Source organism: Hylaeus volcanicus, chromosome 1 (assembly GCF_026283585.1).
Source record: "Hylaeus volcanicus isolate JK05 chromosome 1, UHH_iyHylVolc1.0_haploid, whole genome shotgun sequence".
NCBI classification, from domain to species: Eukaryota; Metazoa; Arthropoda; class Insecta; order Hymenoptera; family Colletidae; genus Hylaeus; species Hylaeus volcanicus.
Genome location: NC_071976.1, coordinates 27,010,703 through 27,036,967, shown reverse-complemented (window position 1 = coordinate 27,036,967; position 26,265 = coordinate 27,010,703). Strand labels below are relative to the sequence as shown.

Sequence of the window (26,265 nt, the reverse complement as noted above, 5' to 3'; positions counted from 1 at the left end):
AAAGAGAGAGGGGAGTACACTCGCGAAAGAGGGCGCGGCGCGCACTGTTGTTGAGACGCGAAACCCGAGAAAACGGACATTCCAGGGCGAATGAATGTCAATTCAGGATAGCCGAGTGTAGTGTTCGCGCCTCCCATACCCAACAATAAGGAGTCAAATAAGAACACGAAACGTAGGGTACGCGATTGGTCGCGTAGGTAAAGCGGTCGATTGTGGATCCGAGGATCGTGGGTTCTCGAATCCCCGTCCCTTATTTTTCGTTTAGACTCCTACAGTTATGTAATTCTTTACTTCGATTTAAAATAGAAACATATTTAAAATATATAAATTATTTACAATAGAAATACCACTAATTTAAATTCACTACATTTAATAAGTCTTTGGTCAAGATAAACACAATTTGAAGAATTTATCTACGATTGGAGGAATCATTAAAGAAATAATTAATAATTGAGGAATTTATTAACAAGATACATTCGATTTATATTCAAGTTTCCGATTAAAAAGCAAACATTTCTCCCAATTACTAGGCATGGAAAATGGACTCTGGTTGCACGTGGATGCAGCCTATGCAGGCAGTGCATTCGTCTGCCCCGAATTCCGTGGGTGGCTTCAAGGAATAGAATATGCCGATTCGATAGCATTTAATCCCAGCAAATGGCTGATGGTGCATTTCGATTGCACAGCGATGTGGTGAGTACTACGAAGAAGAATATGAATTTGGCCTGGCTGCGTCGATTATCGTCCTAATCGTTCTCAGAAAGACGCCATTGCGAAAGTATGCATGAAGGAAATTCGAAAATTCGCAAATCGTTGGAAACTCGATAAATTCGTAACCGCGATTATCATCCTTCGATCTCTTTCGTGCGACTTCTAGGTCGGACTGCGGACGCAGAATCGGTTTTTTCATTCTTCCTGCAATTTCCGTCGAGCCGCTCGAGCGACCCTACGTAATTCATAATCTTTCGAAATGATGTTTGAATGTCTTTTAAAGATGATAGAGTCGGAAACCAGTGTGTTCCATAGTTCGGTCTTTGGATGTTTGAAATAAAAATATTCACGAAGCGCTTCCTACTGGAATTTATTACTTTGATTTAAAATAGAAATACCACTAATTTAAATTCATTACACTTAATAAATCTTTGGATGTAATAAATTTAATAAACCATGCAGTTCAATAAATTAAATAAGGTTTAAATTTATCAATTTAATAAGAATTATTTATTAAGATTTATCTATTACATTTAACACTTAGGAAGTCTACCAATAAGCGCAGATATTTTTATTTTAAACCTTCAAGCAAAATTTAATGAATTTAATCAATTTAAATCTTGAGAAACGTCGCGAACGACTTTGAATATTTTTATCTTTAACAGTCAAGCAATTCCTTAATTGGTGATGAAAACCAAATATTTCGATTTAACGAAAATATCAGTTCGCAAAGGAAAGCTTGAAACGACACGAAATAATAACCTTGTAGGAATCTCAATTAGCAACAATTTATATCACTCTTTCAGGGTGAAAAGCAGCCAAGCTCTTCACAGAACATTTAACGTGGACCCGCTGTATCTGAAGCATGAAAATTCAGGTAACGAAGCACCGATACCTTTCCGAAAGATACTTAAATAAACGCCTTGAATTCACTCGTGCGCGACACGAGATTAAACATGAGTGTCTTATTTACTTGCAGGGCTTGCTATCGATTATATGGTAACTAACCAATGAGTTCAAGAAACTTTATCGAGCTGATAATGGTGTAATTTTCTAACATATCCATATCGTCGTTCCTTTTTTTTTTCAGCACTGGCAAATCCCGCTGTCAAAGAGATTCAGAGCCTTGAAACTGTGGTTCGTCATTAGAAATTACGGAATCACTGGCCTTCAGAAGCATATTCGAGAGGTTTCTATTGCATAATACCTTCCTAGTATTAAAAAAAGTGTATTCAAAGCCGCGTACACGCGCGACAACACAGTCTCTTCATGCAACAAACAAAATTCGATTTAGCTGTGTGAATGAAGATATACATTTTCATTATTGTCAGAGAATAATCTATCGATAATACAATTAAGAATGGCACGTTATTGGTTACTCTTCTACAAAATTGATTGCGTAGTCTAGAAGCTATGCGATGTAACAAATAACGTACTCGTTCTATTGTCAGTATTTTCTTAAATTAGTAGATAGAGTGAATTTTGACTATTTCTTCAGGGCGTCAGGTTGGCACAAAAATTCGAGGCGCTAGTTTTGGCTGACGCACGCTTCGAGATCCCTGCCACGAGGCACTTGGGGCTCGTCGTGTTCCGTCTTCGTGGTGAGAACACCCTGACGGAGCGTTTGCTGAAGAAAATGAATACAAGAGGTCGCGTCCACTGCGTACCGGCTGCCTTGCACGGAAAATACGTGATTAGGTTCACCGTCACTTCGACCAAGTAAGTTATTCAACGTTTCTAGTAGAACAAAATTAAAAAAACATAGAGATTCTAATTAGAACTGAAAAGGTGATTTAAAAAAGCGTATGAATCAGAGAACTATTGCACGCCTTGTGTAAATTGAATTTGAATTAGTACTGAGTTGATAGTATTAAAAATTAAAATATTTGTTCACCTCTTTGGAGAACTGAACTGTGTTCTTTAAATATGTTTCAGCACGACCAACGAGGATATTTTAAGAGACTGGGCCGAGATAAGGAACACAGCGAACGAGATCCTTGGGGACACCTCGAGTTCTCCAGTACGAGCAAGAGTTCCACTTGCAGGTAACACAGAACCAAAAGGTAGATCATTGATTGAGCCAAGCTGATACGATCCATTCCTTAAAGTAAACAGTCAAACATTGTGCATACAGCTTTTGCACGCCGCTCAAAGAACATTTCGAATGTAAGCTTATTCTAGTTATTAAACACATAATTCTTTTTCAGCCTCTTAGAACAAACCAGGTTTCGTTATTTTCCTTTTGAATATATACTCCTTGGGATGATAATATAAACCTTTATGCCAAAAGAGAGAATTGTTTCAACGATTAAGACCTTTAAGTAACGTTCTTTAAATGTTTTAATTGGAAGTGTAATATTTCTACTAAATTATTTCCTCGGTGTTGTCGAAATTATACTTTTAATTACCTGATATTAGAATTCAAAATCTATCATATCGTATCAATAATATAAAAATAGTTATTAGATTCGATAACGCACACGGTGTAAAACGCGAAAGTTCGTAGATTGTACACATGTAACTAAACTATTATATTTACGAACACTCAGTTGCAGAATTCGTTTAATTGTATAAGTAGCATTTAAAAATACCATTCGATTTTGATTTCAGTTCCCCTAGTGATTTAGGTTTCCGACCTACGCTAAGCAATCTGTACGAAAGATAATAAACAATTTTCTTTCTAATCGCATTGTTTTCTTTTTGTTTTTGTTTGTTCTGTAAAAATGCACTGTCTGTAATACTTGGGGCACAGAAAGCTCAGGTAAGACGAGTTTGCAATCTTCTGTGGTTTCGTTTTTTTCTTCCTTTCGTTTACACGTTAGCTCTTTTAATTGTCACGTGTCCCTAAATGTCGATGCTGGAATCGAAACATAAATAGACGTTTCGTTTTTCAGATACTCGAGAGAAGAACGAAAACTTTGGCTCGAGTTTGCTGCTGGCCAATTCACCTATGTCACCAAAAATCGTTAATGGCAGCTTCGCTGCCATATACGATACAGCTGATGTGTTCGAAGACTGCACGAAGGCTTTTGGTAAATTTCGACTAGAAGCAAGAGATAGTCCAGGTAAAAAAATAACAGAATCTATTTGATATTTAAATTGAAACAAACAAAATATATAAATCGATCAACGTTAAATTTCATTTCTTTAAAAACGTATAATTAAAGTTTTAAGTATTTTTGCGTTCATTTTGTGTAAAATTATAGTAGAAAATTTGCAGTATTCTAAAGAAATTTGTATCGACAGCTATGCGACGTCGAATTCGAGGAATACTCATGTCAGGAAAGCAGTTCTCCTTAGATTCACGTATGGACCTCGTACAAGTGAGTCTTCTGCCTTTAAAAAAATACATTTTAAAAATAGTCTTCCAAAAACCCTCTTAGAAAATAATCACAGGAACTTCCTGACTCTATCACTTAGAATTTTCAACGCCTTCATGACTCAAATAACTACACAATATATTCGTACATCACTTGCCCGAAGAATACCACATTTTTTGATTAAAATCTTCATGAAACACGTCATTTTTGTTTCAGGGATATGCCTGCTGTCGCCCAGCAATCGAAATGACCTCTGAATCGCCACTGAACGAGGACGAGGATCCCTCAGGAACAGGTGAATCAGGATCCGACACTAATCAATCCAATAATGGCAAGCAACATTAATTAATAGTAATTTTCAAATGCTGACATATTAATTTCCCTAAATTGTAACTGACTCCTTGTATCTTAAACAGTTCGCATAAAAATGGCGCATGTAATAACGATAGTAAAAGTATACAAAGAAGAAGTTTATTAAGCTTTCGTTGCCTACTTCTGCCTTTGACAAGTATTAATTTGTTTCGTATGCATTTGCTTTTATCATAATATATCTTATAAATCATCTTGTAAAAATTAATATAATGTACACATGTATAGTCGTAAAATTAAACATGTATTTAAATGTAATAGTTGTAAAACATTTTTTATCGCTATATGTTATTCAAATAGGATCACGTAAAACTTAATTAGTTTAAATAAAAGTTGCTGACACCCAATCAGTACAGATCATTAAAAAAAGTCGAGTACGAGTCTTAGTGGTCTAGTAAGAATGCCTACTGAAACCATAATCATACTATCTTCCTAACGAACAGGTGAAAGTCACAAATACATAAACAAAAATTTTTTAAACAACGACTCATGTACATACATGCAACCTAAGCATAAAAATTCATTGTATAGAAAGGTTCTACAAATCGAAGAAAAATATTATTTACAACACTATGGCTTTCATCCCTTCAAATATCATCAGAGAATATTAACAACCTACATTTAAAATTAAAATAATTCTCAGACAATATGTATTCTCAACTTTGGCCTCCCCTTCCCGCCAGAAACCTATGTAGAAAATACCGTAGAAGCAAAATTTAAAATTAAAAGCATTTAGTACAAAATTTCCTCGGCCTTTGATTATAGTATAACTCCTAAAATTTCCTGTCGTCAGATGCTTCAAGAGAGAATTCGACAGCCCACCAGGATTCATCGGATGCAACAAAGGATAAATTCTTGAGAAAGCAAAGCTCTAAGACTCGCTCGAATTACGTAGTGAACGGATCCATCAAGATCGGTACTCAGGATTGCTCAAATGAACTAATGTCGATGATCACGGCCGAGGCGAATATACCTAGGAGCGAAACAATAGGCGCGATTGGTCATCGTCCTTACACAGGTGACTTATCGACCGTGGGCGACCAACATGAGAAGCCTGACAAGGAGAAAGATGGAGGCGAGGAGGACACTGATTTCTGCAGAAAGTGCGGCCACTGTATGAAAAAAGAGTAAAGTTAATCGGTTCATTGGAATCAGTTCGATACTAACTGTACTCCCTCGCATCTTCGATGGATTATATATTGTTCAGATTAAGCGTAGCACTTCGCAGGCCTAGCGACGCTTAACAAACTTGTTGGAAAGAAAGTAATAAGCTGCGATAATAAATCTAAAGTTACTGTCCGATCGCCTGGATCCCTCGATTAATTTCCTGCTTGCCAGGGTTACTGCGTTTTAGCATGAGAAGCAAGATAAAATTAATCCTCGTGGTTGGCTAGATTTAGATACGATTTTAATTTGTAAATTTTTAATCTTTTATCACCCCACGAGTGGAAGAGGTATTCTCTCGGTCATGTACTGTGCTTGTCGGTAAGACTTCCTGACGTAGAACTCTCGGTCGGTAAGGTAAGTTACTCTACAGGCAATGCAGAACACTCCGTCGATAAAGATAAATCCTCAAAGGAGAACAATCCAAACAAACTGATCTAGAAACTAGAAAATGATAAACGAGAAGTTTAAATTACATACGCGGGACCGTGTCTCTGCATTACTTGGATGAGAATCAGACCTGAAAATAAAAATAATTAAACTTCAAAATGATTTATAAATTACAGTAAAGCATAACAATGTGTCAGACCAATCTAGACCATCGTTTCTCTTACAAACAACTTTCTTCTTCGCCAAGGCATCACTCTTCAAGTTAATTATCCTAGATTCCTAAAAATGACACAGGCAGGTAGATCCAATGATATATAAACTTTATTGCGATTTACGATACGACATGAAAACGCGCCAGGCCCACCGGGCCTTCGATGATCGCCGCTTCCGATGTCTGGAAAAACATATCTTGAACGCAGTATCCTCTAACGTGTAACAATTCTTCTGTACAATTTCTTTCTCCTTATAATAGTTGTTCGCGCGATGAAAAATATTGAGAGAAGGGGGAGTAAACGTATATGTACACATATATGTATATTTTCATTGAGGTAAGTCAACAAAGTATCACTTTTGCGTCCGATAGTGTATTATAATATATATTCGCGTCAACAATTAAATCGCGGTCGTACATCATACTCGTAGACTCGTAAACTCGATACACCACTTTTTAATAGTATTTAACAATCATTAAATTACAACATTCCCTTATCACCGTTCCGTCCCTGTTTGGACAGCTGGTCGGTGTTTTCTGTACCACGTTTGCTTATCCTATGACGTTTAACAGCAGTAGAATGTGTTACCTCAACTTCTACAACCGCAAGTAGAACAACTTTCAACACTTAAATGACGCTTTCTGAGCACCTTAACGAATTAATCGTGGACTGCACCGCGATAATTGTCCTTTACGAATGTTCCCAGTGGGTGAATGTTAACGAAAGCGTTGACATTTCTCTGAACTTACGCACTCTTACTCTCGTTCCATCCAATTGTTTGCATCACGATTTTAAACGGAAATGTCCTATGCTCCGTAATTAGTGGCCAATGTATAATTTTTCCTATGAGAGTCATTATCATGAAATGTAATTGGCGATTATTCCTCGCGTTTCTTCGCAATTATCACCCACGCTGATCGATGATAGGCGAAGACAAAAATTCACCATGATATTCGTACAACGAAGTACATATATTTAAACGCTACGTGTTACACGTCGACGTTACGCGTTCAATTGTTACCGTTTTCGTTATAGCTAAGCACTGCTTAACATTACTTTTCGTATCGCTATCGTATCGATTCTAGTAAAAAATTAATAAATGCTATAGAGCAAATAAATACTTATCAACAGCTCTCGTCTCGACAGGCACGCTGAGCTGGACGCTCGATTATTGGCTATCGCGCTTACCATTAAACAGCGCTTAACTATCTCAAAGTCGCATTCTGAGAACCCTAACGCTATTATTATCGTGAGATTATTAACTCCGCGGAGGCAACGATATGTGCATTAAAGAAGATTACTTCACTCTATCACTTGCGATTTTAACTTTGCTCGAATAAGACGCGTTTCCACGACTGGATGCTCTAAAATATAGCAATTGGCTGGAAAATTAGAAATGTTAACCTTTCGCTGCGAAGCTCAAGCGTTAGATACATTAAGAGAAAAGTCATCAGAATCTACGTCCTCTGTTAGATCACAAAACTGGTTGAATTAATCGCACTGAAAGGACACGCCAGAAAATGTTAAAATATAGCTACTGAACTTCTCGGAAATTAAAAATGTTAATCCTTTGCTACGAAAAGTTATTAAAGTCAATGTAATAGTCCGTTCCTATGACTAAAGTTCTGTTGACTAGCAAAGGGTTAAATTAACCGTACCGAAAGAAAAAAAAAAAATAGACAAGGTCTGTGATTCCTCTGCGTATCCTTACAAACTAGAGATCTATCCCTTTGTTTTCTCGAAAATAATAACTGTACATCGAAATCACAGATAAACGCACGGAGCTGAATGGGCGATCAACGTAAACTACGTGCTGCTCAATAACGCTACTGTACCATTTAAAACAAATCACCTCATGCCACAGGATCGCTCTAGAGTCCCCTTCGAAATTAATCAGAATCACATTAACGAAGATTACAAGAGGCCAGAAAAACTCAACATGTCGACATACAATCGGTACACATTGACACGTAAAAAAGACAGAGGGATTCTCGAGACACTTGCATCGTAAAAATACTGATCATACACCATTCAGTATGCGCAATGTTCCGTCAACATCGAGATAAAAGTGTGGAGCGTGTCGGTACAGGTTTGACAGGTCGACGCGCTTGAACAGCGATTACTGTGACAGACAGAGTGTACATCGATCAACGATCTCCTCGATCCTTATGCAAGCACTTGAATATATGAGTTGTCGTGTATAGAGGCGGACGAAGAAAGTATGTCGATCGGCGATATGAAACAATCTCGATCGGACGGAACGGATCGAACGTCTCTCGATGGAAAAGTATCGTCGAAGCGTGTTTGAAGCTTAAATATTATATTCTCTTTTTAATGTTTATCTAAATCAGGACGAATGAGAGATTCTGTATAGAGGAATAACAGCTCGTTAACAGCATATCTGATACGTCAGATCCGAAACGTATTCGATCGATCTGCTTAAGATTCGTCACAGCACATCCGCCATTACTTCGCATGGTACTCGCATCGGTAGCAATACGTGGATTCTTTCCAGCTGCGAGGCCAGACTCAAAGATGAGATTCACTCGTGTCACATGTTGACTCAGTGTTGTCGTTGCGCCGTTCCTGTCGCGCCTGCTGTACTTAAAAATAATTATTTTAATCGGGGGGGGGGGGGGGAGAAGTTTCTTACAAAACACCAAGTAGCTTCGAGGAGGAAGAACATTCATCCTCCGAGGTTCTTCTTCGTTACTTTAATAGTCTTTGTTCGTTAATGCAAGAGAACTGCAATATGGTAAATAGTAATAGAATCGATCTAACGACGATGCATTCAGTATGGCTGTTACACAAGTCCGTATCAAAAGTAACATGTCATGGTGTCGACACACAAGACAATATATCCTTAAAATTCGACCAATGATTACCATTGAGATCGAAATCAACGAACTTCGAATGAATCTTTACTTAGATAGGAACACAGATGATTCATTCGATCGTTATTGGTCATTTTTACTTATGATTCATCTGGATAGAGAAGCTAAAGCTCGCTTCCGCCATGGAACGCGTATCAAGCGAATCAGCGAAGGTAAACATTCACTAGTGAGTGTTCACGTTCCCCGATTTTCCACTCTTACGGTAACATGCCAATCGCATTGCGATATTCGCTTCGAGTTTAAAAAAGAAATAAATCAAAGGAATATATTCCAAGGTTCGTTGGGAGAGGCTCCAGCAGGCGCTCGCGGATTCGCGGTGCAACGACAAAACGAGAATGATTAGACAGAGCGTTGAAAAACGGCATCATAAACCGAAGAAAACGTAGCCTCGCAGCCGCGCGTGCGACAATGAACAAATGACGCGACACGAGCCGCATGGCTTGCCAGAGAACCACCGGTTAGCTCGGTTTTTCGTCAATCGAGCACCGGCGCTTGTTTGGCAAGAGGCTCCGCTGGAGAAGCCTTTCTGTGAGGACATGCGCGTTCAACTTGGCCGTGCCAGCCCGAACCTCAATCAGTTTTGCGTGATCGAAAGCTCGAACGAACGAGTACTGTCGAGCGAGTCAACGTCGCTTTCTGCGATCGAGTTCCTCGTTTCTTTGCGTGTCGAGAGAGAGATGACCGGAGGGAGTTTCCGACTTAAGCCTGAAGCCCTCTTGCGCTGCCAATTTTAATCGAATCGGTGTGGCACGTTCGAAGCTGAAGGCCCACGTTGTGCTTTCTTTAAGTTCGATATGCCTCGCGTTGCATTCGTCAGGGTGGAGGGTTTCGTGTTCGGGCTGCTGTTTTCCAGCCGAGCATCGCGCGGGGAAGACTTCCATGAATCCTTCGAGGTTTATTATCTTTTTCTTTTTCAAGATTAAACATACCAAGCAGGGACTTTCGAATGTTCTCGAAAACGTTAGCAATATTGTTTAAGATATTTGAGGCGTTCGCAAGTCGGATCATCAGAATTAATCCTGAATGAGGCTTTTCGGTGTAAGCTTTGTCCCTGTTTTTAGAGGTCAAATGATACATTGATTTCGGTGTCATAATATCAATGTGTCATCATTTAATACCTGGAAAGGCCAGCTGCAATGCACTGGTACTTGTGTCGTGATATCAGTGTATCATTTGATCCCTGAAGAAAGTATCTGCAATGTTGGTAAATGTTTGGAGTATTCTACCATGAGGAAGCCCCAATTAGGATCAATTGAGAACATTTTTTAAATAGGTTTTACTTTTTATGTAGTTTTCTATAGATAAAACGTGGAGTACGTCTGTTGACTAATGTATTATAATATACAGTCAATCCCATAAATATCCGTACCCTCTATGTCTATTGAAAGAAGTTTTACTAAATTAAATAATAGTTTCGATATTACCAAATGGATTTTTTATTATAAATATGTATATGAATAAGCTTATACGTGTATATATTTATATAAACGTACACTTGGAAACATCAAATCTACCATGTAATTTAAATAAATTTCCTCGATAGACATAGAGCGTACGCATATTTATGGGACTAACTGTAGGTATACTTAATAAAGTGGTGCAACAAATATACCAACTTTTATACCTCAAATATGTATCTCACGAAACAATCTTGCTTTCACAGTCAACGAATGTACCCTTCTTGTATTAAAAAATAGTCATATACCTCGACATTCCTGAAGTTTACAAATTTAGAATGCAACTTGATCGACTTCAGAATCTCATTGGAAGTCAGTCACCGGCCGAAGCAAAGGCTGCGGACATGGAGTTCCTTGTTTGTCGCAAAAGTACTAATAACAAATTCATGCAAGTGTCATGCAAGGCGTTGCTGCGCTTGAACGTCGGTGGACAGTGGATAGAGACGACAAACATTGCTGGAATATCGTGTATTAATGAAATCTGATTCCATTCGATCGTTTAACGATGGAACAGGTCCAAGGGTGTCATCGCTTCTCCTCTGTCGCGATTTTCAACACACTATACCGAAGGTGCTACAATTCATGCACTTGAACTCGCTCCTTTCTACGTGTGAACACACTCTTGCTAAATACGTGATTGGTAGAATCGCTAACACTACCGAGGCACACATTCGCACGCGCACGCACTTCCGAGCGGTTCACCTTGCGGTAGTTGTTTACCTATGTGGTCAATAATTTTATTATTTTACTATTTGAGTATTTGTTCTGCGTATGTGAATATTATTATTGAAGAATATTTAGGTGGTATCGCTCTTGGAATGTTTGAATGTGTATTAGAATATTGTTGCTGGAATATTCAAGTGCTTCGATACGATTAGAATATTTGTATGCGTATTGGATTATTCAAGTATTTCAATATGTATTCGCGCATCACTATTCAAATATCGTTATGCAAATAACAAAGTGTTCATTTTCCATGAAAGGTGAATCTACTAAATGAACGGCCTGCATCACAATATTCGAATATTACTTGAACAAATACAGAATAATTCCTCGAGTACAATATTCGAATACGGAAACATTCCCAAACCTTATATACTGAGAATGATTCAGATTCTTAACCACATACTGAATTCTATCTGTATTAACTTTTATCGATTCGACTACCATTGGATGATCCCTCGAAAGGCACGCGTGCGAGCAAACTCGAGACACGTAGAACACGAAAATGCTGCTGTCGATGCTCGTCGGCCGTCGTCGCTGCGTTTGATGACATCGCTGTCGGATGGGCATGCCGAAACCATGCTTCCTGGCCGTGGACTACCTTAAGCACGCTGGTACCAAGGGCTACTTCCGTTTCATTTTCTCATGGCGGATGGGGCGCGTCGGTGACTCATAAGAATGGCGAATGAGTAAACTTTCAGGGACGTCTCAGTGACGAAGAACAGTAGAGAGAGCGCGGCAATAGCGAGACACGCGCATGGGCACCGAAATCACGCGTTATTTATCTTGAAACTTTGATAAAATGTATTCAAAGAGAGCCGTGGTATCCTGAATTTCATCCTTTAGAATCAGTTTCTTAGAGCACGAAATATTGTAGAATTCGTCTAGTATTGCATTGACACTTAGTTTACTATAACAATAGATATGTAGAATTCCTCGTAAAATAAACTTCCATTGTTAAAGTCTTTGGCCTTGTTGTTGGATATATTCAAAGAGACAGTATTGTAATTTAAGAATAAGAATCTTGTCTTCATTAACATGTGAATTTATTTTTGTATACTTTTTTCTAATAAAATATTTCCGTGTAGTCTACACTATGTTCATATTTCCCTTTAAATAATAAGTTCAACAATTAACGCTCATAAGTAAAAGGGCATCTTAAACCTACATTTTAAAACATTTTAAGCTGTAAACACAAAAATATGTTATACCACGTATATATCCATTATATCTTACGTTTTTTTATTCCATTACCATTTCATTACCATTTTTTCATGTCAACTCTAAACTTTCATATCAACCAATCCCTTAGCTTAAATACTTTCCCTAATAGTTCGTTTTTGCAAATTATAACAACGTCTCCCCAAGAAGGCCTCTATAATAAAACAATGGGAGTTTACCTTATTCCAGCGAATGTCAACAATTATTTACAAAATGGCTACCACCGATTTCAGCAATCTATTGCCTCGAAAGCGATATAACGTCATCATTGACGAAAGTAAATCTCATTATCATTACGCGTATGAAACGTTTGGCGAATATCAAAAGCTCCCAGCAATCAACTCTAATCCACCAGAACAACTATCCCTTATCGTAACGTTTCTTATCGCATCTCTCTGCGCCTCGACTCGGTTATCCTTCGTCACTCGGGGATTATTTTTTGGAGAGGCTTCCTCACTCCCAGTGCAAGACGCGCACAGTGCTCTAAGCTGTAAATGCGTGACGTAACACCATCTACGACACATTAACTCCTAAATCTTGCAATGATCGAACGACGTAGCAAACAGTATACACCTACGTTACGTATTTTCGTGATCTACCTTCGCTTAGAAACGTGGCGGACCTGGCACAGAAGCACAGGTGACATCAAGCGAGCGAGGGAATTTTAATGAAAGAAACATTCCAAGAAATCAGCACGGCGATATTAGTCCATTCTAATCTTTCCGTTTCTTTTTTTTTACTAAATATCAAGAGCATCTCCATTCAGCGACGCTAAATTCTAAATGATTATCAAAGTGCTTACGAGAATTAGAAAAACGATGCTTAGAAATCTTCGATAAATACGTGACGATGAAAAGAGAAGATGCATTGAATATATAGGGTCAGTCTCATAAATATTCGTACCCTCTATATCTATTAAAGAAGTTTGTCTAAATTAAATAATAGGTTCGATGTTTTCAAATAATTGTTCATTATAAATATGTACATGGATAAACTTTACACTTGTATATATATAATGAAAAATGTATTTGGAAACGTCAAATTTATCATTTAATTTAGACAAATTCCTTCAATAACCACAGAGGGTACGAATATTTATGGGACTGACTGTATAAGAGAAGTAAAACAAATTGAAAATATCACGTTTCATGCAGTACAATTTTTCCAAGAAAAATCAATCCATATTGCAACCAATTTCTACTATTTAAACGAACATCTTCTACCCGGTGTCAATTTCAAAGGTGACTCGAATCGTTTGCGAATTGTTGGCAGCGTTGTGCAAAATGGATGAAAGTAATCGAGAATTTCATACCTTGGATTGCGCATTCGCCAGGGAGAGGGCAAACGAAATTCTCTCTCGTATGTGCACGTATCACAAAGTCATTGCAGCGAACGTGCGTAAGCTCTCTCTCTCTCTCTATATATATATATATCTTCCTCTCTCTCGAGGAGACGTCAAAAAAAAATAACAAGGGATCGCGGTAAAATCGTGAGAGTGATAGAGAGTCGAATGATTTGTCTACACAGAACACGGTCCAGATCTCTCGCTACTGTCTACGCCGAAGAGAGGATCGGGATGAGCGATTACAGAGTGCAGTATCTCCAGTGAAGGGAAGAAGAGAATCGTTGTCAAGCGTTCCGATCGGTTCGATCATCGATAAAACGTTACATTTATCTGTAAACTCATCAGATAGGAATTTAGTAGAATTCCTGTATAGACTATTGTCGGCTGATACGGTTTGCATCTCGTTGCTCTACTTCATATTGTGTTTTACTGTTAGGTTGGTATTGTTGTGTATTTTCATGTTCAGTTTTTGGACAAATATAGACTTTAAAAGACCCTGGGTAATTATGCTTCAATGTGTAATATTTTCTTCTATCCTGAGGATTTTATTTTCCTCAACGGAGGCTTCTACTATCAATATCTGCCGATGGTCGGTATCGAACGATTCTCTTCTCTTCCGTGAAACACATTGTATATCTTACCTCTCGGTTCGCATCATCGTGTGGAAACAAATAGAGAGTTCTCGCTCATCCTGGTCAGTACGTGACTGTACAGGATCGCTCGTCCCGACTTGGTGTTCGTGACGCCGGCTATAACTAATGGTCTACGAGGATATGAATCAAAACCACCGCGGGTGAATCGAGAGTAGAATCAGTGTTATATGACGTGACCATTGCAACGTTCTACTAAGCAAGCTGGGACCCCTAAGATGACTGAGCGTAGTACAAGGATGGTCGACAGGATCAGCAGGAGTACGGGATTCGAACACGAGGTCGGGGAGACACGATTGCACATATCCTCCTCACAGAAGCACATGTGACCAGTGCCGGTACTTTCCATCATGCACACGTGGTCCACCATGAATAAGTTTATCTGTAGCTGAGATGTGCAGGTCCGTCTCACGCTCTCGTACGCTGCGAACAGACGATTACCTATGTCAGAGTCGGTTAAGTGAAGGACTTCTCAGGAGGAACCTTAGTTAATGAAACACTAATGTTGTGTATTGTACCTGAATTGAACATGGCCAACAAATATAATATCACTGTATTTAAACGTGGCGGATGTAGAGCTGTTTAAACGAACAATCTTTCAAAGAGGGCTTTAGAATTTTGTTATTTATTGAAGCACTTATGCTGTGGAATGTACCTGAATTGAACATTGGCTGCAGGTATATTATTGCAATTAAACATGGAAGATGCTGGTTTGACATAAAAGACAATAGTCTTATGTACATGTACCTAGCGAATATAATTCATATAATTTCATTCTATTTCTCCTTCCTCATTTATCATTACTGTTGTTGCGTTAAAATTTGCTACATAAGGTTGCAAAACAACCAAAGTACTTGCACCTATTATTCTTCTCTATATTTAATTACTGTTCGCGATAAAATGATAGGTGACACTTACACGACTTCGCGTTGCGAACCATTTTCACGCAGCAACCATTGCAGATCATCAATGGCGGCCGATCTCTAGGAAGCGCGGTGTAATTGAATGGATCCTTGCATCTGAGATCTGTCCACGAATCGCATTCGTAGCAGTAAACTCTTCGAGCTGCAAAACACATTCTAAATGAACTCAAGCATTTGTTTCAACCAGCAAAAGAATTTAAAAAAAATAAAATGTAAACAAATTGGGTATTTCAACGCCAATGTACTTTTACGTTTACTAGGAATGAAATCATAGAAATCCTCAACGATCGCAGACAAACATTAAAAATAAAAGCTGCTTTATGCGAAAATGTAGAAAAGAGAAATACTGTGAAGATAAAAGGTAGGTAATCGAAAGTTCGAGCAGGATGTGTTCAAATTACTTTATCTCTCACAAGTTTGTGCGACGTAACCGCTGGTAATAATAATAATAAAAAAAAGTGGTTTTCACGCGAGACGAATGAATTAAAAATGAGTTGAATTTGTAGATGCTAGTCCTGCGGGGATTACGTCGAAGATAAGGACACTGAAGAGAAGAGCTGGCTTGATCACTCACTCTGGCACTCTGCGCGACAGACGGTGGCAACCGCGAGTACAATTGCCGCTGAAACGAAACATTGGTCACTGTGTTAGGCGACGATAACCATGACGGTAGCTAGTAAATGGCTACGTAAACGATTATCATGAATACAACAACAACAACAACAACAACAACAACATTTGGGTGCATATTGCTAGAACTACCACTATTATTCCTACTGCTACTGCCACCGCTACTGGCGACGATTCTATTCATCGTCGTGACTCCGTCTAGCTTCGTATCGCGGATGAAAACATTGGGATAACTTCGTATCCGAATATCTTATTGATCCATGATCGTTCACCAAGATTTTACTAATGAATCCAACGACAATTTAATTAGTCAATAACACTCGTCACGTTCCTCGTTTCTGGGTGCTTGTTTCTTATTATTTTTGGTTTCTACCTACCTGATGACGTTCGTTTAACCAGGTCTTGTTTCCAATTGGAAATTCCATTTTGCAATTTTTTGTAGCTACTTTCAATTGAATCGAATAGATGTTTCAAATGACAACTAATTGTTGCTTGCTTTTAAACTTTCGGGTAGTTATAACTTCTTCTTCTGAGCAATTATTTAAATGAAAGTTGATCTTTCGGTTAAATAACGCCCAACTCTAAATAGCAAGTTCAACTGAATGTCGGGAAAGTTGCATAGGTCGATAGTTAACAAGTCGTGCACCAGACTTCTTTCGTTCCTCGGGTTATAAATTATCAACGAAGAAAATACGTTTTCCCACGCAGTGTAGGTTCTGTTTTTAGATATAGGTGACAATTGTTTGATCGAATTAGGTTTTCAGCATCGAAGTTCTTAGAACTTCCTACTTTCGAAAATTCATTTAAAGTTCGTTAATGTAAAGTGACGGTACATAAGTTTTTATAAAATTAATAGAAGTTTCTATAACGATCGATTTTCATGAAATTTGGTACACAGGGATTTTTGAGGTCGCTGATTCCAAATCTGAACTCAAAATTTAGAAATTCAAAATGGCGGATACACCATAACGACACAACATGCGAAAAGTGTTCATTCCATTTGTCCAGTAGTTTATATTCAACGTTTTGACTTTTCCTTGGGTCGAGTAACATTTGAGTAAACTAAAAGAAATCTCTATTTATAATTGCATAATATAATCAAATTTATAATCAAATGAGCGTGTATCAAGGTCGATTCTTCATCAACATTGCAAACATTAATTTCTTTCTCCCCCACCACTTCACGAGAAACAAACTTATTTCCTCAACATTATTTGCCCCATCGAACCAAATAAATTTTGCAAAAACATTTTTAAATACTAGCTTCATTCCCTTGCGAGACATCACTGATAATTATAATACTAATAACCACTCTATATTGGAAACTTCTATCAATTTCATACGAACGCTGTGTACAGTCACTTTATATTAACGAACTTTAAATAGACTTTCGAAACTGGAAACTTCTTGTGAACTTTGCCACTCAAGACTTTATTCGAGTAATTCGTGATTAACTGTAGCTAGGAATAGAACGTTTCTGTCCTTACTTCTCATACTTGCAGACCTCTCTATTCATATATCATAAATAAGATCGAGTTCTCAGAGGTGGATATCCTTTTTATTCAATTTCATACCTTCCAGTATGCAGCATTTCTTAGCCGTGGCATGTGTGAAAAATCTGATAGTTAATAAGAAGTAGACAGTCGTTGATCTGACCTGTTGTCGGTTCTATCGATCTTAGAAACTTATTTTGTACGTACCTCGTGCACAGCGGCAGCGATCGTACGTGTGTCTACTAATGCAATTGATTTTAACGTGTTGTTTCTCAGAACATAATCTACGTACGTACAAGAAGTCTATAGTAATAATAATACGAGACAAGGTTTCGTTGCGTTTACGGCGTGTCGTTGCCGACTAACATGACCGTCGATTTCTTATTTTAAAAAGGACGACGTCATAAAATTTTTTTTCCCTTTTTTCTCTACCTTTTTCTTTAAGATTTATTGGTGGTTTTTATATTCGTTTAAGAGATTCATTTGCATTTGATGCAGAGGATTATATACTTCAGTTGCGAGTGAAAATGAACTACAACTGATATAAGATGATCAAACTCCTCAATTTTCTCTGTTGCATATTCTTTATAAATTTCACTCTATACTTATATGTTTTTTTCTTTTTTTATTCTATGAAGAGAATCCAAAACCAGAATCAAAACATTAGATGATATTTAATCATGTCGTGTGTATATGATATTAATCCGAAGCCAAAGAAATAAATTGTTTCATTGTTGTAACATTATTTTACTGGAGATAAATTATTGCAGTACGAAGGAAGTACGTGCTATTATTTTCGTCGACGACGCTAGATAATGTATTTACATCATAGGCGATATTAAAAAATTATAAATCAAAGGCCTTGACAGTATTATCTCGTCAGAAGAAGATAGATCGAGGAAAATCGATCGAGAAACGAGGAGACTTTAATCACCGATGACGCTTTGTACGGGTCAACCCTTATCTAATCGCGAAATACGTTTCCTTCCGCTTTCGTCGTCTGCAGTGCACACTTACCGGAAGCAGTGTGCACGATCCTCTCCAAAACAATTTGACAAAGCACATTCCATTCGTATCTAACTAGTCAGGCACAATTATTGCTTCGAGGGAGGGAGGAATGTTCTAGCTAGCTCGAAGGGTGTAAGCGATAAATGATACTACGCGGTAGTGCGTCGCAAATTCTCCCCTTTTCGAACAATTTTAGAAAATACACACATATGTGATAAATTTAATAATATGGATTGTTTTGTTGGCCATCACAGACACTGTGTTGTATAAGGGGTAATTAGGAGACTATCCAGAGTGTAATAAGGCATAGTTACTTGTACATTTCAACGGTTCAATCCCAATGTTTCCAGTCCTCTTCAGAAACATAATTAAAATAATGTGTGCAGTGCGAGATATTGAAAGCAGTAAACAATATTGATAAAAATAGGTTAAAAACATGATATGGAGAATTTAAAAATACGAGTATAAAAATAGCTTATCATGTAGAGGAAATAGCGATACTTGTGTCTTTAGTTTATGTATAATAATGATGCTTTGAAAATTGCTATATTCATTAGATACTCTCACTTTTTAATTCATTAACTAAATACCCCAATTAAGTCCCAAAAAAAATAGGATTAAAGTATCAAAATGTTTAAGTAACTCTGAATTAAAATGCTCTGGATAGTCTAACAAGTCACTACCTCTATGTTGCAAAAATATCTATTTTTGCCTTGAGTATTAGAATACATCTAAGAAACCTGACATTTCTAACAAATATTTCCAAGCAGACAAAAGTTAATACACTGATATGATATGAAAAGAAAAGTTTCAAAAATGTACCAAAAAATGCTACGTTCAAAAATACAGTTGAATCGTGTCGAAATATAATATGTATTTATCGTTGCAATGTACTCTTACGCAAATCCACCAATAAGTTATCTAAGACTGTGCTCGTACATTTAACAACCCCTTCATAAACACCATAAGTAAACGATTTAAAAACACGCATAATAAAACAAATCGAGTCCAAAGAATCGTTCAGAACTAATGGTACAGTAAATTTAATAATTACTCGCGAAACTCACCCACTAACAAATGATTCGACCCCATGTTTCCCGTGGTAGCTCCTTCTTACTTTTTATACAGCTTCATGCCGTGTCACGAATTCGCCCTTTCGGTAGAAATGCACGCCAGTTGCAACTCGCGGAGTTGCATTCGCCCGCCAGGCAATCGACTGTAACGGGAAAACAAAAATTAAAACTAGCAATCTGACGTTAATTACACTTCGTTAAACGCTGAGCGTGTTTCGTTGGATATTTCTATACAGTCATGCGCGATTGGCGGTAATCAGAGGCCGAAACGTATCGGAGCAGAAACAGAGTCGCCAATTTTAGAAAATCAATGCCACGGATGGATCTTGGGTAGCTCGGCAAGAGATCGATAATTGTGTGTTTCGTAACGAAAGTGTGGCAACTAGTTAATTATCATAAATTCGTAAAAACAAAGTCGCAAAATATGAATTAGTATTGAATTTTCAATCCATACTATAAGAAGTAACCTAAGGATAGGATAACTAGGAATTTCTATCAAATCGTTATGATTTTTGTGTGTTAATTTGCTTCAGAAGGGTGTAACGATAGGGATCAGTGAAAATTTCTGCAGAGATTGAATAAATGTTTATTCATGGATTGTAAAATATTATTTTCGTATCGCATTTGTAGGATGTCTTCAAACTTTTTTTATTAGAATTCAGATATTTAATCTACATCTTCGTCTTATTTTTGTCTGAAGGTGAGCTACTCCATATGCTCTGACTTATTTTAATAAGAGATCAGGCCCTAGTCTGCTTTAAATCATTCTGTCCTCCCTAAGGGGAAGTTGTGTTAACACCATTTCTCGTTTCCTGATTATTATATTTGGAATCTAGGTGGAGTTATTGTAACCAATGTTTTGGATTTCAACGAAACCTTTCTAATTTAGCGTTGAATCTTGGTCCACGAAGTAATTAACTAATAATTATTTTTGTAATACACACATGAAAAATATTATTTAATATAAAATTTAAGGAAGTTCACGTAAACAAATTTTAGAATAATGAACTTTGACTATTGTCGCACATATCGGTTATGTTAAGTATTGATTAGTAGAGCTAATTTATTCCTGATCTTGTACAGACAATACGGAAACGTTCCAATAAAACTCGAAGCGGTAATAGGATAAGGATACTATGTTTTTCACGCGATCTTGCGGCAACCAACACTGCGGCAAACAGCTGAGCCAACAAAGTGCCGCATATTCCCTTACCGCGTTACTATAACTTTGTCTACGTCTAACGTCTTCCAATGAATTAAGCGCTATAAATCGAAACACTATGTAGAAGTTCGATTTGGCACGATTTAAATGCAGGTTGAGCTGAAGTTTTACTTGCAGAAGTTTCGAGCGTATTCTACGGCTTAAAACCAATAAAACAGATTTATTGCAATGCTCGTGTTATTAAAATGGATTGGAATTACTATTATTCGAAGCAGTCAGGTGGAATTTATGATTATTCTTATATTTTAAAACCTTCGTGGTCGAAATAATTGTACAATAAATTACTTCACTTGAATAGTATTATCCCAACTAATCCTGCATTTGTAATGATCCATAATAGACCGATATCCTCGTTCAAAAATTCTAATTCACCAATTCAATTCAGATAATAAATATTAATTTCTCCAGCAACGTGTAACTTTTATTTAAAAATAATTGTCGATAAGTGAATGCCGAGTAGTTCGCGATAATGAACGCACCGAGCCCCGTTTCTTCTGTTGTGTAACATCGATCTGGCTAGTGAAGTGTGTTGTTTGCCCCTAGGGTGAAGAAGTACTTGACGATAGAAGCGACGTTGAGCATTTAATCCGTTAAAAGGGATTTTCATTTGCATTCTAGGCTAAAGTTTCCAGTCGATTGATTGCATCGAATCCTGTTTATTCGAGAACTTGTTCATGATATCGTTCATGGATCAGCTCATATAACTGGGATGCTAATGCTATAATCAATGGTACTCCACAGTAACTGCGTCGGTCAACATGCACATTTGATTTACCAGTGCACGTATTGGACATTCTAAATTTCTACAGTGAAAATTCACATTTGGCAAGCAACTTAACCCTTTCAAGCCTGAATTATGTTTTTTTTCTCATATTAATGTAATTTAATTTTTATGATTAATTGGAACTAAAGTTAGTATGAAAAAAAATAAAAAATAATTGTAATAGTGTAGTTTTTGAGGAAAACAGGTCTTTCTTCATGTGCACAAATAAGGGCGTTCGCCCTAAACGCTAGTGTCGGTAATTTTTAAATTTTGTGTCCTCAATTGTGGACGCCAGGTCTGAAAGGTTTAATAACCTTTCAATAACTTTTAGAAAGAAGGGAAGATTATACAAGAAGTTGTATAAATAAGAAGGCAACGATAAAAATAAAGAAAAGAAGAGTCTGAAGTATCGTTTCAAGTTCAAAAAATTTACTTAGTACCTCACACATTGTCAGCAAGTAAAGTGTGAAAGTAAGCAGACAATTTTTCATATGTTACAAATTTAAGATTCTATAGGTTGATGAAAGATTGTAATTCTGATAACTTGATGAATTCTAAAAAAATCTCAAGAAAACTCAGCCAACGATATTGTCAACTTCCTCGAGCAGTAATACAAAATCAAGAACATGAAGAGCTTTCTGATATAAAAAATTCTCTCTGAATTAGAGATGCATGTTTCGGACGAAGAATTACCTTACCTTTCGAGTCAGCAACGAGGATTCTTCCGGCCTATCAGCAGCAACGAGTCTCCAAAGGATCCTATGGACACTGCTGAATAAATCGCCACGAGATCTGTATCGTCGTTCCGACTCTCTGCTACGAGGACTGGTGTCCGTTCCGCTGAGAACAAAGTCTTTCGTCGCAGCGTCGTGATTTCATTTTTCTAGGATGAGCGTCGTCCACCGATATCCGACGATTCTATATCAACATCTTCGACAGCCAGTATCGGCGATCCTGAAAGAATTTCAATTGAGAAGATTCGATGGAGTGTTCCGAAGAAATCACGATCGATGTGTCAATTTACATCGTACTCGATTGATTGACAAAACAATATGCACAACGATCGGTTAACCGATACCACGTCCCGCATACGCAAATGTTTGCACAGTGGAAAATGAAATGGACTTTTGACAGATGAGATGTATACTAGAAAATGCTCGCGGAAAGCATGGAACGCCACATAATACATAGCACACATTCCATACAAACACTGCTGGCGATCCTGCTTGTTGTACAGCATGTCGAGAAATGAAAGGAGGGCCTGGAAAACGTTTAACTCATTCACTGCCAACTACGAGATATCTCGTAGTTCAAATTGACTGCATTTACTCACGGGATAAGTTTATAGCCTTTTGAGTCGCGAATTATTGTAAAAGAAGATCGTAAATTTTCTTTTTAAAACAACAAATTTAATATCACCGTTTATTATCAAAATAATAACGTAGATTACACACCTGTATTAAATATTGGCGCCCAAGGCAAAACGCTGTAAATTTCCCTGGTAGTGAACGGGTTAATGGTTGTATCGTTTTAATCAGACACCAAATTGATTCGACAGTTTGAAATTCTTTTTAGTTCAATGAAGTTTTAAGAAATAACATCAAAGCAGTATTCAATAATATTGGTTTTCTTTTATCTTTTCATCGGATCGACTCCTGAGAAAATACTGAAGATCGAGATGATCGATATCTGGACATAACGACTAAAATTTAAGCACCTGTTGCGCAAACCAACGTTCACGGTTCTATATCAATTTCGAAAACCAAATTCCTGTGTCACACTTTGAGAATTTTTGGATATCTATAGGTTTTACTTGTGAATAACAAAGTAGAATAAAGTTAAAGCCGAAAATGTTTTAACAGTCTTTAAATTGACAAAGAAAAGTGAGTGGGGAATTTTACTATTACGTTAAATCGAATCGTTGAATAGTCGTGAAAAAAGTCTATTGCGTTTTTCAGTACTAATACAATTTTAAAAGTGCAGGACTGACCATAAACTTGAATCTTTACAGGTTTCCCTTTCGTTGGCTTCAACGTTTGCAGTAAGAAGAAAGTAGTACGAAGCTGGGGTTACTAGTACAATTGACCATTTCATGAAGAAAATATATTAAGAATAAACTCCAGAAATATAGAATCCATCTAATCAAGTTTATAATTTGAAGAATAGCGTTGAAATCAAGTTGATAATTGCAAAATGATCCGTCTCGAGGAAGGTACCAACGCGGGAAACCAGTTAAGTAGTTAATTCCGCAATGATCAGACAGCCACTTTCGTTCGCAGTAGAAAATGTTACGCATTCGACGTACAATAACCGCTACAGAAAAATGAATTTACTTCATTCTATTATTCATTATGTAGGAGTCTAGTTAAGATATCTAAACAAAACTATTTAGATATCCAAACTATTTAAGATATCTACACAAAACTATTTAGATATCCAAACTATTTAAGATATCTAAACAAAACTGTTTGCTTTAGGATAAATTATCTTAACAAAACTTTCTAAATAAAAATGTAGATAGAAATTTTGTATGTTTATGTTACATGCACAACTGACTTCCGCGAAACAATATGTTACTATTTTGACGCGTTGCCATAAAATATTTAAACTCATGGAAACGTGGAGTGTTCAGAGGCACATCGCATCCCGTGATATCACTTGTAGCGCCACTAATAATGACACCTGCTTCGTATTTAAATCAGAGCGAGCACAGCTAGAAGTGCGGCTACATTGAAAAGAATGCCCAGCCTGTTCCAACAGAATAGTTACACTATCAAAATACCGTTTAATAAAACGAACACGATTCTACAATGAAGATTTTGTTTTCACCATCTTCTACGTGAAACCATATGCCCGTTTCTCTTTATTCAACTCCGAAGAATATTTGATTTATACAGAATTAAAAGACAGTGTGATATTACTTCAAGGTAAATTTAGTATCCCCTGAAGACCACGAAATATTATAAAATACTATGACACAACCATCACGCACAGTATTACATAAATACCCACCATTTCCAAAGAAGTGTACCCAGTTCCTCCAACACTTTATCCCCGACACATACCGAAGCAACGAAAGGAAATACGCTCGCAAATAAACGAAAAGTAGTTCGAATACCTTAAATCATTCAGGAGATCAAGAGAGAAATTTCAGGCTACTGCTTCGATTACGTACACAACTCACAGACATAGATCCCAGGTGTTCGAGCGTAGAAAGGAGCCAGGATCTCCTCCAATCCTGGAGGGTTCAGCAAACGGGGTTCCAGTCCCTGGTGGCTCTTCCAATGGTGATCACTGAAACTGTCGTCGACGATTCGCTGATTTTAAGCGATCCCGTGAACACTGCACCGCCAGCACGGGGGTGGACGGTTCCACATAGCCCAGTCGACGACGATGCGGCGCGAGCGGGTGCAGTGGTTGCGACTACGCTAGCGTATGAGCGTAGACGAGCGTCGCGGCGCTGTGCGTGGAAGCGCCACCCGTGCCGCGCAATCGGATAGAAGCGAACTGCAGATTCGGGTCGATCAATATGCGGGGTCAGCAGTCGTTGCCTCGTGCTCGTGTTGCGGCAAGTGCGCCGAGCAGACGACAAGTAACGCTACGGCACACGCAGAGGGATGATGTGGGGGTCCCCACCACGATTGCGCGGTTAAGGCGCGAATATTTGTGGGGTGAAATCGCGTTGAAGATTTGAAGAAATCGAAAACAATATATTTTTGGTTCTTTGGGCCGTTGACCACGTACGAGATGTTTGGTTTTTGTGGTTATGTTGGAAATAAATTTGAAGCACCCATCTATAGAAATACTGTAACCATCCATAGTGATTTTTATTATATTATTTATTTTATGCACTTTCGAGATGAATATGCAGTATTTAGTTAAGAGGAAGGCTACAATAAGCTACTGGCACATAGTTATACACAAGAATTCAGGGTAATCCGAGTACAACTATTGTTGAATGACGTGGTTTAATAAATGCGATTGAAAAAGAGCCTGATTTCAATAATTCTACACTCTCCATATTATTACAAATATATATTTCTTTCAAACCGACTGCTACAAATGTTATTAAAAGTATTAATATTTGTACATTTATTAATAATTGCAATTGAAGAAGAATCGGTTCTTAATCATTTAAAAACAAATGCACAATGAGTCGAAAGGTTGCATATCTTCAAGGATTATTCTAGTTCGTACATATTATCGCAATACCATTATATACCATTTATCGGTCATGTTTATGTCACTACCAGCATTATCGATAGAGACTAGACTGCAGCGCTCCAGCGGCCAGAAATAAAACTAAATAAATTTCCTTAATGAATTTATTTTGGAGTTTGGAAAATGTAATTTACAATGAATAGATATATATGCAGTTTTAAGTCTCTCTTATAAATTTAGCAGCGGTGTACAAGTTTTTCAAAATACCTAACTTTCCTGTGGTTGGTAACTGAATTGGAAACCATTCGTGGTCATCATTCTGAAATCTAGAGAGCGCTAAGAAACCACTGATATTTTACAGAATCGATACTACAGATTTAAAAACTTACAGTGCAATAAACTATTTGAATTTGTTATATAAGTCCTATGTGATTATAATACATGTATGCCCTTATCAGAATACAGTAAACAACAGTAAGATGATACTTAACATGAAACCACAATTCAAAAGCCATGAAAATCATTGCTTAGTAACA

General features: G+C 37.4%; 2 protein-coding genes across 13 annotated transcripts in view; one reads left to right on the top strand and one right to left on the bottom strand.

Moving 5' to 3' along the window:
• The window catches only part of LOC128881443 (histidine decarboxylase), a 15,513-nt gene extending 9,814 nt beyond the window's left edge, over window positions 1–5,699 (top strand). For 6 of the 8 annotated variants that reach the window (XM_054132508.1, XM_054132499.1, XM_054132484.1 and 3 more), the window contains 10 exons: window positions 531–693; window positions 1,518–1,588; window positions 1,691–1,710; window positions 1,802–1,900; window positions 2,210–2,430; window positions 2,647–2,756; window positions 3,606–3,776; window positions 3,958–4,034; window positions 4,248–4,362; window positions 5,194–5,699. In XM_054132508.1, the coding sequence (XP_053988483.1) occupies window positions 531–693; window positions 1,518–1,588; window positions 1,691–1,710; window positions 1,802–1,900; window positions 2,210–2,430; window positions 2,647–2,756; window positions 3,606–3,776; window positions 3,958–4,034; window positions 4,248–4,362; window positions 5,194–5,531 (1,385 nt within the window). In that variant the 3' untranslated portion in view covers window positions 5,532–5,699. Of the gene's footprint in view, window positions 1–530; window positions 694–1,517; window positions 1,589–1,690; window positions 1,711–1,801; window positions 1,901–2,209; window positions 2,431–2,646; window positions 2,757–3,605; window positions 3,777–3,957; window positions 4,035–4,247; window positions 4,383–5,193 lie in introns of all 8 variants that reach the window. The other 2 variants (XM_054132490.1, XM_054132522.1) reach the window with 2 other exon arrangements.
• A 774-nt stretch (window positions 5,700–6,473) lies between these two features.
• On the bottom strand, window positions 6,474–25,165 carry LOC128881482 (protein quiver). 5 transcript variants are annotated; one of them, XR_008458086.1, is made up of 7 exons: window positions 24,744–25,157; window positions 22,267–22,522; window positions 19,578–19,726; window positions 15,954–16,001; window positions 15,375–15,521; window positions 13,061–14,879; window positions 6,474–12,974 (listed from the first exon to the last, which is right to left on the bottom strand). XR_008458086.1 is itself a non-coding variant. In XM_054132554.1 (6 exons), exons 3-6 carry the CDS (start codon window positions 19,600–19,602, stop codon window positions 14,623–14,625), a joined length of 477 nt encoding a protein of 158 aa, XP_053988529.1. In that variant the 5' UTR covers window positions 19,603–19,726; window positions 22,267–22,522; window positions 24,744–25,157; the 3' UTR covers window positions 6,474–14,622. The 5 variants fall into 5 exon arrangements, 3 of the variants coding, with proteins under 3 accessions (XP_053988529.1, XP_053988544.1, XP_053988552.1); XR_008458088.1 differs by having other exon boundaries at window positions 14,448–14,879; XM_054132554.1 differs by having other exon boundaries at window positions 6,474–14,879.
• Window positions 25,166–26,265: the final 1,100 nt, after the last annotated feature.